Here is a 15,244-nt window from a genome sequence, read left to right on the forward strand (position 1 = left end):
TAAGTTCATGTAGCACCGAGTAGATTTTTCTTTGTTCTCCTGTTGTCTGCTGTACACAATCCAAGTGTTCAGCTGTTTCTTGACCTCTGACCTATCGTGTCTCCATGTCCTTCTTTCCTCTCTAGGTGTGTGACAGCGAGTGGCATCACCTSTCCCTCAGTGTCCAGTTCCCCTCTGTGACACTGTAYGTGGATGGAGTCACCTTCGACCCCGCCCTCATCCACGACAACGGAGCCATACCCAACCCTGCCCCACGACAGCGACTGGTCATTGGCGCCTGCTGGGGTAACGATTGGTTAAACCAAAGACAGGCTGAAACTGCTTCTCCAATAGAAATCCCCAATCACACTTGTAGGCGATGTCATGGCGACGTTGGCTAGCTAAGCTCATGCGTAGAAATGCGTTATGGTGTCTAACAGTCGTCTGGCGCCGAACTGCGCAAATGAAAGGCACTCCTTCGATATGAAGTTGTTTTTCTCAAAAATTCTAAAGTTTCAGTTTGTCACTTTAACAAGGTTGGAGTAATAAGATGTTCATCTACTTAAGATATTGGCTCGAATCTAGGTTGTCTTTAGATTTCGAGAAAATGAACAACTAAGGAATAYTTTTTTTACTTCTCTCATTGACTTCACAAACCCCGGCCTGGTCTGTTTCGCAAGAGTTACCGGAAGTGTCGCGGTGTTACACCTCTGGGTTTAGAAACTCTGTGGTTAAACCTTACACTACATAGAATGGTTCAACTTTACTGCATAGAACACCTGTCAGCAAATGAAGGATGCCAAAGTGGGTCACACTTTACATTGCAGAGGTCCTGTACTAGTGTAATTACCAGTTGGATAACTAATAACCTATTTTTCTATAACAAGCTAGTTAACAAGAATAAATTAGAAATGTCACTTTTAATTACATAAAAATATAGATACCCTGGAATGGTGGCTATGTAAAGTGTTGCTAATGAGTGGTAGTTGATGAGAACATGGCTTGGAAAAGATCACATTAATATACCACAATAGACAATGGAATATATTGCTTTGGCAATACATTTCTTGAATAGGTTACAAGATTACAAAAGAGCAACGCCTGCCCCAAAAATAGATCTTGGAGTTGTCACAGTTCACGTTCTTCTGCTAATGAAACAGTTCATAGAACCAAATGTTCCAATACACCAATGAAAGCAACGCACAAAACACACACACACGTGTACACACACACACACATACAGTGCCTTATTCAGGCCCCTTGGATTTCTTCAAATTTTATTGTGCTACAAAGTGGAATTCAAATGTTTGTAATTATCAAGCTTTCAAAAGCCTCAAAAGTCTACACAAAATATTGTAATGTTAAATTGGAAGAAAAATTCAAATATTTTAAATATATAGTTGTTGCTTAAGTATTCAGCTCCTTGAGTTCCTAATGTTTGGTATAATCAGTGTATAAACCATAGCATAATTATTAACTTGACCATGCTTAAAGAGTTATCAATGTTTGATACAATCAGCTGCATTCTTTGAGCTTTTTGAAATCGCTCCTGGTTTTTGTAGTTGAAATTGTGTTTGAAAGTCAGATACTTGGCTGAGGACCATAGATTGTTACGTTAGAAGTCGGAACTTCTACATACTTAGGTTGGAGTCATTAAAGTCATTTTCAACCGACTCACAAATTTCTTGTTATACAAACTATAGTTTTGCAAGTCGGTTAGGACATCTACTTTGGTGCATGAACAAGTAAGTTTTCCCCAATTGTTTACAGACATAGATTATTTTCACTTATTATTCACTGTATCACAATTCCAGTGGGTCAGAAGTTTACATACATAGTTGACTGTGCTTTAAACAGCTTGAAAATTCAGAAAATGTCGTATAGCTTTAGAGCTTCTATAGGCTAATTGACATCATTTGAGTCATTGGAGGTGGTACTGTGGATGTTTTCAAGGCCTCCTTCAAACCTCAGTGCTCTTTGCTTTGACATCATGGAGAAATCAAAGAAATAACAAGGCCTCAGACAATTTGTAAGAATTAAAAAGCGGAGTTTAAATATATTTGGCTAAGGTGTATGTGAACTTCTGACTTCAACTGTATGTATGTATGTGGGACAGAGGAAGAGTTAGTCATTCAAGAATCATGTCGAACCCTAWTATTTCACAGTCCATGTAACGTATTATGTGATTTGTTAAGCCACATTGTACTCCTTAACTAATTAGGCTAAGGGGCTGAATACTTATGCAACAACTATATTTTAGTTAAATAAAAAAATATATATCTAAAAAAAATTAAATACATTTCTTCCACTTTCGCATTAGGTTATTTTGTGTAGATTGTAGACGAAAAATTACAATTCATTTTAATCTCACTTTGTAGCACAATTAAATGTGACAAAATCCAAGGGGTCTGAATACTTTTGCAAGGCATTGTACATACACATACACACATGTCATCTGACACAGAAAAGCATGGCATTTCCCTCCTCATTCACCTAATTATATTTGTGTGAGATGCTCTGACTGCCTCTCCATACTCTATTAATATCACTGACTTATCAATTATTTAGGCTAACAGAACAACAGGCAGGCCAGACGGTTAGCCTGCCAGTTACACCAGTGCTAATAGCTAAAATGGGACACATTGTCTGCCAATTAGCACTGGAAATAGTCACACACACATTCATGGCTACTGCCTGTGTGGCAGTCAGCTGCTGGGAGATAATGAGGGTATGACACACCTTTGTCAGATTTGCACGTTTATTTTCTATCTTCCTTCTTATTCTGTTTTTTCACTCTTCTCTCTCATTCTCTTTTTCCACTCCTCTCTTGCTTTTACTATCCTTTTATTTCTCCTCTCACACCTGTCTTTCTCACTTCTTTCTGTCATCCTCTACCCCTTCTCTGTCTTTAAAGGCCCAGTGCAGTCAAAATAATTTTTTTCTGTGCTTTATTTAAGTGATAATACCCGAGAAGACTGTGTTTGGAGGATATATTGGCACAGGTGTTATATATCCTCCAAACACCGGCTTCGGGGGCATTATCACTTTTATACAACGGGTTACCAACATATTMAAATAATGATTGACATATTTTTATTAAATATTCATACTATTTCATCCTTCCACAATATATAGTCCCGACAMAAATCTAGGATTGCTACCCAAGCCAGCTGGTCGTTCGTTCTATCGGTTCGGTTGCTAGAGACGCGACCCAGTCATTGTCTTTTTGTTCTGTATCTATGGACGTTTGTTCTAAACGTTCTTATCCCTTGCTTGCTAGCTAGCCAACTACGGCTMACTTACAGTCACGTCAAAAAGTGCAGCCAGAAYAACAGCAAAGTAGCCGCATTTGCATTTGTTTAAGCTTTTTTCTAGTGGCATTTATTTACATACATCCATAGAAATTAGCTAATGAGGCGCGATTTCACCTGGCACAGAAAATGTGCTCACTCGTCAGGACACTGTTGTTAGAGGAGCTCGCCAACAGACCAAGCTAACACGATCGACTTCAAACTGAAGCGCGAAGCCTGCCAAACTAGCTACACTTCACTTGTACTTTTTTTCAATTGACATTTCTTTGTTATACTATCATAAAAATTTGCATGCTGAATTCATGATTTTGACTGGCTGAGAAAAGCTGCCTGCCTGTATGTCCTCATCCAGCTCCCAACACGTTCATTACTAGGGACAGCTGGAGAACGAATTTGAATATTGAAACAATGTTGCAAATGTCGGAGAGACAGGTAGCAAGGTTTTACAAATCTCCGCTGTTGAAAACTAAATGTTATCTTAAAATAAATGTTGATCATGTCTAGATGCTTTTTAAGTGGAGATCAAGTTTATAATTGCTTGGCTGGGCTGATGGAACAGTGGATTGCGCAGTCAGATGGAAGAGTAATAGGCATTTTAAACATCAGATTTAGCCGTGTAAGTTTTGGAATAGACACCGGCTGGAAATGCGGTTTAAACCAATCAGCATTCAGGATGGACCCACCTGTTGTATAAATAATATTTTGCAACAGCTGATGAAACTAACATTGTAAAACGGTTTTTTTTTTTTTTATCTGTGTTTATTTCCTGATAGTTGCTGGTTGAAAATACAATCGTACACAGGACCTTTCTAATCAGAAGGTTTGCATGGGGTAAATTGGTTAATAGACCAATAATAAAGAGTTCCAAACTCTCTGCCAACAGCTGGTTTTCAGTTTTCCCCTCCCCATTAGACCACTCTGTCACGCCCTGACCTTAGAGATCCTTTTTATGTCTCTATTTTGGTTTGGTCAGGGTGTGAGTTGGGGTGGGTATTCTATGTTCTATTATTTGTATTTCTATGTTTTGGCCGGGTAGGGTTCTCAATCAGGGACAGCTGTCTATCGTTGTCTCTGATTGAGAACCATACTTAGGTAGTCCTTTTYCCCACCTGTCTTTGTGGGAAGTTAACTTTGTTTGTGGCACTTAGCCTTAAGCTTCACGGTTGTTTGATATTGTTTATTGTTTTTGTCTTCATCATAAATAATAAAAGATTATGTACGYTTACCACGCTGCACTTTTGTCCAGTTCTTTCAACGGCCGTGACACACTCCCAGACAGTCCTAGCAAAATTATTGTTTAAAAAAAAAAAAAATCCCCATTTTAATGGAAATCTATGTCTAATTGTTACCCATAAATTATTTTATATAAAAACAACTGCCTTTACCCTTCTCCCCACAGAGACAGAAGATAAACAGAAGGACATCCTTAACAACACCATCCCTGAGGGGAAAGACACAGGTGACTTAATTTGTTTTTACAAGTGTGTGTGTGTCCGTGCAAGCGCATATATGTGTGTGGGTGTTCATCTTTTTGTCTGTGTTGACTGTGTTCATTTTGTTTCTGGTTCTTAGGGAAGTATGTGGGTGGTTACCGTGGCCTGCTGTCAGGGGTGACGGTGCGTCCAGGGAGTGTGGAGCCCCACAGTGTGGTGGAGTGTCTGTACGCCTGCAGGGAGGGRCTGGACTTTGGGGACCTGGAGACCTTGGGCTCAGGCATGAAGGTAACCTCACCCTACTGTAGAGGAGTCCTATTGGTCACTGCCTCACTTGGCTAACGCTTAGAGTGGGCTTTGACGACCAGCATTTTTTCCCCCTTCATCTACAGGGTTTGATAGGTCAGGGCACCCAACGTTTTGTTAACCTCTGCTATATGTCGTACTCAGATTGTTGTGTACAAAAGGGTTAATTTCCCCCTGATGGATATGGAGTCTACTGCATCATATTTGGAGTCTAGTGCATAATATATATCTGTGCACATGCAACATACTGTCAATCAAAACTGAAGTCCCAAAATGGTGGTACCGATGAAATATATATATATATAAAGAGAATACATAGCCAGAATTAACTATGTGTGTGACTATGAGGGGTGTGCGACCTCGGAGCATGAACTCTTGAACTTTGACCTTTTTAGGTGCATGTGAACCCCAGTCAGTCTGTGCTGGTTCTGGAGGGTGATGACATTGAGAGCTTCAACAGGGCCGTGCAACAGGTCACCTACAGGAACTCTCTCCGCTTCGCCACCCCTGGAGTCAGGCCACTCAAACTGACCACCTCCCTCAGGTACACGCTTACATGTACACACACACACACCAACACACACAGAGAGGACTAAGTGATCTCGCTCTCCGAGGCCGACGTGAGTAAGGTCTTTAATCAGGTCAACACTCGTAAGGCCGCGGGGCTGGACAGTTCCACAGCGTGTTCTCAGTCCAGGCGCAGAACAAATKACAGGCATATTCACTGTCATTTTCAACCTCCTTGTCCCAGTCTCTAATCCCCACATGTTTTAAGCTGATCACCATCATTCCTGTTCCCAAGAAACTCTGAAGCTTCATGCCACAATGTCTACCACCCTGTAGCACTCACATCTGTCATCGTGAAGGGCTTTGAAAGGCTGGTTATGGCACACATGAACATCATCCCAGACACTCCAATTTGCATACCGCCCCAACAGATCCGATCTCATTTTCAATCCACACTGCTCTGACCCACCTAAGAGGAATGCCTATGTGGGAATGCTGCTCATTGACTACAGCTCAGCATTCAACACCATTTTCCCCTCCAAGCTCAAAACCAATCTTAGGACCCTGGGACTGAACGCCTCCTTCTGCAACTGGATCCTGGACTTCCTGACGGGCCCGACCCCAGGTGGTGAGGGTAGGCAACATCACCTCCGCCACACTGACCCTCAACACAGGGGCCCCTCAGGGGTGCGTGCTTAGTCCCCTCCTGTACTCCCTCTTCACCCACGACYGTKTGGCCATGCACAACTCAAACACCATTATCAAGTTTGCTAACAACATAACGGTGGTAGGCCTGAGCACCGACTACGATGAGAAAGCCTACAGGGAGGAGGTCAGTGGCCTAGCATTGTGGTGCCGGGACAACAACCTCTCCCTCAACGTCAGTAAGACCAAGGAGCTGATTGTGGACCCTTCCACATCGACAGGACTGCAGTGGAGCAGGTCGAGAGCTTCAAATTCCTGTGTGTCCAAGTCACTAAGGACTTAAAATGGTCCGTACACATTCGTGAAGAAGATGCGACAGTGCCTCTTCCCCCTCAGGTTATAAATAAAAGCTGAAATGAGTGCATGTGTGTGCATGTGAAACTTTTACTCTGCAAWTGTATCAGAGCACAAGGATATACTGTTATGTTGAATGATAGCATCCCTGTGCAAGGAGTGGAGCTTGATTTGCAGCTGATATGAGTCCCGGCTTTTGCTCAACTAGGTAATCTAGCCTTGGGTAAGAGGAAGCACGGTTGAAGCGTATAATCTTGAAACAGTATATTTTTTTATGACACAGTGTATCGCACATTGTATTAAGTTCATGGATGACCAGAAAAATGTGTTCTATTTTTGGGTTAATGCACCGCATAGGCCTACACGGGCCTTTTTTATCCACTTTGTTGATTTAAATATTTATGTACTTTGAAGTGCATGTTGGTCCTACCTATCTATGTACTTTAGTATCTGACCCATCGCAGGAAGTGATGCAACAACAGGAAGTCCTCATTATCTAACCCTGTAGAGTTTATTTTTTTAAATGGCTGCGCTTATTGTTATGTTTTTAGATTAGTCGGATTTAAGGTACAACAGTGATATGTTTTTACGCTTGTTTTGAGATCTGTTTCTTTGTTTGTGTTTTTAAGATTAGTCTGATTCCAGGTCAGGAGGTTATTTGCTTTTCCAGTGTGTTCTTCAGTCTGATTTATCAGTTAGTAGTTGGAGGGCATGTTTTTTAATAGTTTTTAAAGATAAGACTAATTTCAGGTCAGCAGTTCTTCCAGATGGCTGAACAGCAGGCCCTTGTGGAGAGTCAGATATAGCAGCTGCTCACTGAAAGAGAGAGAGAGACAGTATTACGAGAGATAGATAGTTCCAACACTCACACACTAAACAACTCAGAGCACCACTTGAATCATAAATCAAGTGCCGAATCGCCAAATAATAACACAATTTCAAAGTGCTTCTGAAAAGTGGCACAATTAGTATCAGACAATACAAACAATATCATTATAGTCAAGGGTTTTTCAATCCTGGAAATCCACAGGGTGTGCAGGCTTTTGTCCTAGACCAACATTAACACACCTGATTTGCCTAATCATCAAGTCCTAAAACTGTTTACTTATAGGGAAATAACTGGTGCCCTATTTGACCCCCCCCATTCTCTCTCTTTCTCTCTCCTCTCTTCCCTCTAGGTGTTTCAATGAGGAGAGTTGTCTTACGCTCAGGCAGTTGGAGGGCTACCTGGTGGTCCTTCAGCCTGACGCCCCTCAGATCTCCCTGTCTGGGGTCGGCCCCCATCTGGCCCGCCCCGCGCCTGAATTCGAGGGCCCCCGTGGTGTACCCCTCTTCCCAGAGCTGAGGATTGTGTGCTCCCTGTCTCATGCTGTTAACACAGCCGCTCAGGGCATGGAAGGAGGAGGTGAGCCAGAAAAAGAGCCCTTCCACGAATACGACAATGCGGGGGTAGAGACTAGTGCATTCCAATCACATCAATCTAATAATTTTGAGAGCATTTTGCCAGCATTTTATGTAGGAAGGAAACCTACTGTACACGGATTGATGCTTCTAAAAATAATTATGTGAGCACGACTGATTACATATGGACCATTGTCTGGTCTTTGTGATCAATGCGTCGGAACACATTAAATCATCAATCAAACTGTGCATATTTTACTTAGATTCCACCCCTGATCTCAGCCTGTTTTTAATAGTCATTCAGGGCTGAGGCCTGGATCGCAAACTTATAAATCACTTATTTTTCTTACACCTGCCTCCATTTCCACTTACTAGCAGTGCTACTTAATTATATGTCTGCGGACAAAGAATGTGAAGTAAGATCTGTCTTTCTTCTAAATCAGATTTTGAATTGGGGTGCATGTTTTCTAACCCTGAGAAACTATGTTCCCAGTCATATAGTTGGGTTGTTTGTTTAGCAGCAAAACTGACGCACGTGCAGACTGGGTTGATTTAGATTGTTGACAACATGTAAACTATATTCCGTCTCCAGTGTTTATTGAATACATTTGCCCAATGAGCACTTGTTGTCTCTCAAATACGTCGTTAGAGGTTGTTGGTTAGCTAGCTAGCTAGCAGATTTTTGCCATATTAGCATTGACATGAAATCACTCAAAACACCTCAAAACAAGACATCAAGAACAAGAGTCACTTACGATTCCACACAAGGCAGTTTCTTGTCATTGTTGGTTATCTGGCCATCCAGAATCACAACCCCTCACGGACTTCAGCCCCATTGAATCGTGCACATCCATCTACATATATTCGTCACTGACCCAACCCCCGTCCACCCATCAACTTTCCCCAATGATTGTGTGCTTGAATACTAATTAGGACCACACAAACCCAGTACTATTATTAGATGTGCCTTGTGCATCTCCAAGTGAGAATCCTATGTATGTGTGCAATGGCTGTATATTGGAGAGGAAGCACACCACATCTGTGTTTGTCATCCGTTATGAGGATGATGATGGTTATGTTTGTCATCCATTATGAGTGTATCTGTTATGATGATGGTTATGTACAAGAACCTCTTTCTTCCTGCATGGGGTCTGTTCAGGTCAGGACATAGTTGATAAGCTGTGTAGCAACAGAGAAAATAGTCTCTGCCAATGCTTTATCTGTGGCTCACTACCTAATCTATTATGTACAGTTAAGTCGGAAGTTCACACACTTAGGTTGGAGTCATTAAAACTCGTTTTTCAACCACTCCACAAATTTCTTGTTAACAAACTATAGTTTTGGCAAGTCGGTTAGGAAATCTACTTTGTGCATGACACAAGTACGTTTTCCCACAATTGTTTACAGACAGATTATTTCAATTATAATTCACTATCACAATTCCAGTGGGTCAGAAGTTTACATACACTAAGATGACTGTTGCCTTTAAACAGCTTGGAAATTTCCAGAAAATGATGTCTTGGCTTTAGAAGCTTCTGAAGGCTCATTGACATAATTGAGTCAATGGAGGTGTACCTGTGGATGTATTTCAAGGCCTACCTTCAAACTCTGTGCCTCTTTGCTTGACATCATGGGGAAATTAGCCAAGACCTCAGAAAAAAAATGGTAGACCTCCACAAGTCTGGTTCATCCTTGGGAGCAATTTCCAAATGCCTCAAGGTACCACGTTCATCTTGTACAAACAATAGTACGCAAGTATAAACACAATGGAACCATGCAGCCGTCATACCGCTCCCAGGAAGGAGACGCGTTCTCTCTCCTAGAGATGAACGTACTTTGGTGCGAAAAGTGCAAATCAATCCCAGAACAACAGCAAAGGACCTTGTGAAGATGCTGGAGGAAACAGGTACAAAAGTATCTATATCCATAACCTGGAAAGCCACTCAGCAAGGAAGAAGCCACTGCTCCAAAAAAGCCAGACTACGGTTTGCAACTACACATGGGGACAAAGATTGTACTTTTTGGAGAGAAATGTCCTCTGTCTGAAACAAAAATAGAACTGTTTGGCCATAATGACCATCGTTATGTTTGGAGGAAAAAGGGGAGGCTTGCAAGCCGAAGAAACACCATCCCAACTGTGAAGCACGGGGTGGCAGCATCATGTTGTGGGTGTGCTTTGCGCAGGAGAGACTGGTGCACTTCACAAAATAGATGGCATGTTGAAGGAACATTTTGTGGATATATTGAAGCAACGTCTCAAGACATCAGTCAGGAAGTTAAAGCTTGGTCACAAATGGGTCTTCCAAATAGACAATGGAAGCATACTTCCAAAGTTGTGGCAAAATGGCTTAAGGACAACAAAGTCAAGGTATTGGAGTGGCCATCACAAAGCCCTGACCTCAATCCTATAAAAAATTGTGGGCAGAACTGAAAAAGCGTGTGCGATCAAGGAGGCCCACAAACCTGACTCAGTTACACCAGATCTGTCAGGAGGAATGGGCCAAAATTCACCCAACTTATTGTGGGAAGCTTGTGGAAGACTACCTGAAACATTTGACCCAAGTTAAGCAATTTAAAGGCAATGCTACCAAATACTAATTGAGTCTATGTAAACTTCTGACCCACTGGGAATGTGATTAAAGAAAATAAAGCCGAAATAAATCATTCTCTCTACTATACTCTGCCATTTCACCTTCTTAAAATAAAGTGGTGATCCTAACTTACCTAAGAGGGAATTTGTACTCTGATTAAATGTCAGGAATTGTGAAACATTTAAAAACTCAGTTTATTTGGCTAAACTTCTGACTTCAACTGTACTTTATTCTGTCTCCACAAAATTGTTCCTTTTAACTGTCTGCTTTCTGTCGCTCTCCCTTCCTTTTTTCTCTGCTTTGTACTCTGCCTTTCCACCTTCCATCTTTGTTCTCCCTCTCTCACCTCATTCTCTCCTCCATTCATCTCTCTTACCCCTGGACCCCCAGCTCTGATGTCAGATTGCCGTGGCCCACACTCTGGACGGCTGTGAGGTCCAGCCCCTGGGGGAGGAGCTAAACCCAGAGAGGGAGGAGCTCCTGGTGGACATGGATGCCCTGAGAGAGAGGGGTYTGGAGATAATCAACACCACTGCTTACATCGCCATCACAGGTACCGCTCATTTCCCCTATTTGCTTTTATTTTAAAGACCCACTTCAGCTATGTTTAAACTGTTTTCGTTGAAAAACGATATTCCAAGTATAAATACTAAAAAATATATGTTTTGAGCAACAACAACAAAAATGTAGGCAGAGTTGCGAAATTCAAGGAGTTGGTCTGTTGGGTGCGCTCTGATGTCATCAGCCTCCCCCTTGCTTGCGTGAGCTATATAGGAGCAATAGAGGACAAAAACGGAAAGGCTCATCCCCTCACTTGTGCCATGTAATAAGGAACCCTGCACCAGCTACTGAAATGCACCTTTTGATAAATTACGTGCTAGTGAGGCTGGAGTGGGTCTTTATTTCCAAAGGAAAACGAAGAAAGGTTTAGAAAAACTGCACCAGAGGGATAGTCTGTGTGCTGAAGCGCTTCATTTACTGACCACAGTGACATTCAGCATGGTGCAATTAGTTGGGATTTTGAAATTACACATAAGGCTATGTTGCATATTGCGTCGCACCTCTGTATCACGTTCACAAACTGTAGCATTATCTTTTCGTCTTACTGTTTCCTCAGTGTTGAACTGCCCCTAAACTTCCTACTCTCTACCTCTCATCATCTCTCTCTCTCTCTCTCTCTCTCTCTCTGTTAGGAGCTGAGTCCATCTCAGTGTATGAGGATGTCCTTCGGTCCGTCCGTTACCGGCTGGCTAAAGGCTCGGCCCGCTTTGAGAGGCGGTTCCGTCTGTCCTGCTCCGAGATGAATGGCAGATACACCAGCAACGAGCTCACACTGGAGGTAACTAATCTAACTGACAATGGAGGCTGTAATTAACCCAAAATGGGTTAGCAAATAAGCTTCAAAGGGGTGTACAATACCAGGGCACTAGCTAAGTGTTTTTAAACTAGCATTTAGTGGGTAGAGAGAGAGCACCACATTAGCTCAGTTAGGCAGAGGTTCTGTGATGAGGCTTCTTTTTCTTTTTTATTTCTCTTTTACTCACTCTGTCCATCCAAATATTCATCCATTCTTGCTCTCAGGTGAACTTCCTGCACTCCCTGGACAGTCTGTACCACCCGTCTCACCTCCTGGCCTCCCAGCAGCAGTTCCTTCACCCGTCTCATCACTCTGGGGAGCTGAGCGGACACACCCTGCCTAACACCCACCGCAACTCAGGTTTATACACACTTTATTTACCTCAGTATTAATGTTGACCTTTTTCGCTTGATTTACCTTTTACAGGAGAACTATGCTCTATATTCCTGAGTACGTGTGTTTTGCTCAATGTTAAATCCAGACACATAAAAACAGATAGAAGAAGGTATCTCTATACCATCCCCTTTTGTTTCTATTGGGAAATCCCCTATCCACTCTCAAAATAGAGATTCAAAATACAAAAAATCTCAGGTTAATTTTCACCACAAGATGTCAGTGTCACTGACATTAATGACAGGATGGTGGCTGAAATGTTCATATAAAACTCTTATTTTCCTCTGACAGTGGTGCCAGGAGCAGCCACAGTCATCATCATGGTGTGYGTGGGCTTCCTGGTTGTCATGGTGATCCTGGGAGTGTTTCGAATCCGCTCCATCCACCGTCGTGGCGAGGGCGCCAGGGGAGGGTCTAAGGAGGACAGCGGCCAATGGGATGACTCTGCCCTCACCATAATCGTCAACCCCATGGAGGTAAAGATCTAACTGTGTTTTTGCGGAATAGAATATATTTTTATTTATTCATTTCAGTGTGGAAGTTTTGAGTTTGGTGTAAGAGTAGAGACGATTTTAATGATTATTTGATCACTTCTTTCTCTTCCTCTGTCTCTCTCAGTCCTATGAGTCTCGTATGGGCATCTCAGCTGACACTGAAGGTGAGGGGGAGGAGGACGAGGAAGTAGTGGAGTCACCCGATGACGCCAACGACGACCAGCGAATCATCATCAAGAAAGAGGGCAGAGACGGCAACCCCCGTCGCTACTAAGCCAATCGTCTTTCTCTCTCTGGACGCACCCATTTCTATGGAAACCACAAAACGGCTCGCCACTCACCTCAACGCGTTTAAATGTCGAAAACTGCTGACACCTCTAGTCTATGGAATGTAAACGTACAGCAACAAACACTGTATTACCGCAACATCACAACATCATAGCCAATAACAGTGCATTGAATGTTTCACCACGTAAATGTTCTTTACGGCACAATATATACAGTATACTCTAACCGCCTGACCAAAACAACCTACAAAAATTGTATGTGGTGCACTAATTCCTAACTCACAGGGAATTGACATTGTCCGGGAAGTCTGTGTGACACAGGCCGGACCGAGGCTACATAACTTAGTTGTAAAGTTAAGATTGTATATGTTTTATTATCTCTATATCACACTTCAGACACCTTTGCCCACCACACAAAATGAATATTGAAGCAATCGATTCACACAAAGCCTTGTGTAGGCCCTTCACATATAGACACAAACCCTGATCCTGACGCTATCCCACACACCTCTAGATTTAATCTAGTCGTCTTTTTGCTGCACAATCTCTCTCTCTCTCGCTCTTTCTCTCTCTATACATTCCTCAACTTCCAAAAACACGAACCCCCTCCCCACCAGATCTGACTCCAGATCAGATCCACATTTATAGTAACCCTAATATAGAAAAACATACAATTATAGGGTTCTAACAGACTTTTACATACTATATACTATGTGCTTCACATGCTGTATGTGATGTGCTAAATTAGATCAAATAAATTGTACATGCAAAAGTGTAAATTTTCAGGACTTTCCTTTTGTCAGGGTATACTTTTAAATGTTAAATTGTATTGGTTGGTAGATCCCTTTCATTGTATGTTTTTGCAAGACAACCAAACAGGCTGCCGATACGGGCATAGAGTAACCTCTGACCCTTACCACAACCCCAGTGACTCGACTGAGCGACCCCAGCCCATTGCACTTTCACCACCCACCGCTCTCGTAACAACCTCACTATAACAACGACACACACAACACCCGCTGTATCCAGAATGTCAGCTCAGCTTGGGCAGTTTTGATTGTATTACATTTTCTGTACATACAATTATTGTTATTATTATTGCAGTCAATGCTTGCTCTCTGTCTGTACTCTTAAAGAGGGAGCTGCATATACATATTATTTATTACCAATTACAATGTTTTATCATTTGACCAGCTGTTGTATATTTTTAAAGGTTACACCATCAGCATACAGAGTAATAATAATAGTAGTAGTAATAAGGATGATGATTCCTGGCTTGATGAGTGTATTCATTCGTGTGTTGAATTGTTGTAATTTAAAATCTTGTTCATATCTGAATCACAGTAAATGGAGGGGACATTGTGATAAATACCTACTATGTCACCCCTCTCGCTCTCACTCCTTCCTTCTTTCACACCTCCTTTAGAATATTCTCAAATCGTTCTCTCTTCCTTATCTCCTCTCTCCCCCTCATCTTTTTCTTTTCACACCGGTCCCCACCATCTCTTTGGTCTATTGAATGTACCTCCTCCCTCCATCCCTCCTTCACCCTCCCTCACTTCCTCCCTTTGTGTTTATTGCTGTCTGTCTGTGTTTCAATGTGCAGTGATAAACCTGTCAGTAAATAAAGCCTGTTTTTCAGTGTAATATTAAAAATGGAATACAAATTTCATGAATTACTTATATTATTACTATGGTTACTATTGGGACATTAACTGTAATTATTGATACAATGATAACATGGATTAAGACGATTATTGATAACTGTCTGAAAACATTTCAAAGTTCATAATAAAACACTCTGACGTCTAAATGCTGCCTGTTTTTTTTTTTTAAGTAAATAATCCATTTGAAAATATTTCACTCACCATCTTCTGAGCACTTTTTGGATGGTTTGAGAGAATASATAAATTCCTTGGTAAAAGCCTACATATATCAGGAATAACCAGATAATATTTTCGTTCCTTTCCTGAGATCATGAGAATTAGGGGTTTTGAGTTTGAGACAGAAAATTATGTTGCCACAAAGCAGAACAAATTTGTTGGACTTTGTAATTCATTCATACCTTGCGCAATAAAATACGCAAACCTTGCTGTCCCTTTGCGTACTTCACCCACTGTCAATCAAGGTCAATGTTACGCCCCTTTCGTTACATTGTTTCACCAAATGTAGCCAAAGATTGCAAC

General features: G+C 41.8%; 1 protein-coding gene across 1 annotated transcript in view; it reads left to right on the plus strand.

Annotated features, from left to right (window-relative positions):
- The window catches only part of LOC111965226 (calsyntenin-3), a 37,200-nt gene extending 22,329 nt beyond the window's left edge, over positions 1–14,871 (plus strand). Inside the window, 11 exon segments of the mRNA XM_023989280.2 lie at positions 126–285; positions 4,690–4,749; positions 4,863–5,011; positions 5,425–5,573; positions 7,714–7,940; positions 10,918–10,931; positions 10,933–11,080; positions 11,721–11,866; positions 12,109–12,244; positions 12,569–12,753; positions 12,896–14,871. Of these exon segments, the coding sequence (XP_023845048.2) occupies positions 126–285; positions 4,690–4,749; positions 4,863–5,011; positions 5,425–5,573; positions 7,714–7,940; positions 10,918–10,931; positions 10,933–11,080; positions 11,721–11,866; positions 12,109–12,244; positions 12,569–12,753; positions 12,896–13,045 (1,524 nt within the window). The 3' untranslated portion in view covers positions 13,046–14,871.
- Positions 14,872–15,244: the final 373 nt, after the last annotated feature.

This window comes from Salvelinus sp. IW2-2015, linkage group LG6.1, assembly GCF_002910315.2.
Source record: "Salvelinus sp. IW2-2015 linkage group LG6.1, ASM291031v2, whole genome shotgun sequence".
Taxonomy (NCBI): Eukaryota; Metazoa; Chordata; class Actinopteri; order Salmoniformes; family Salmonidae; genus Salvelinus; species Salvelinus sp. IW2-2015.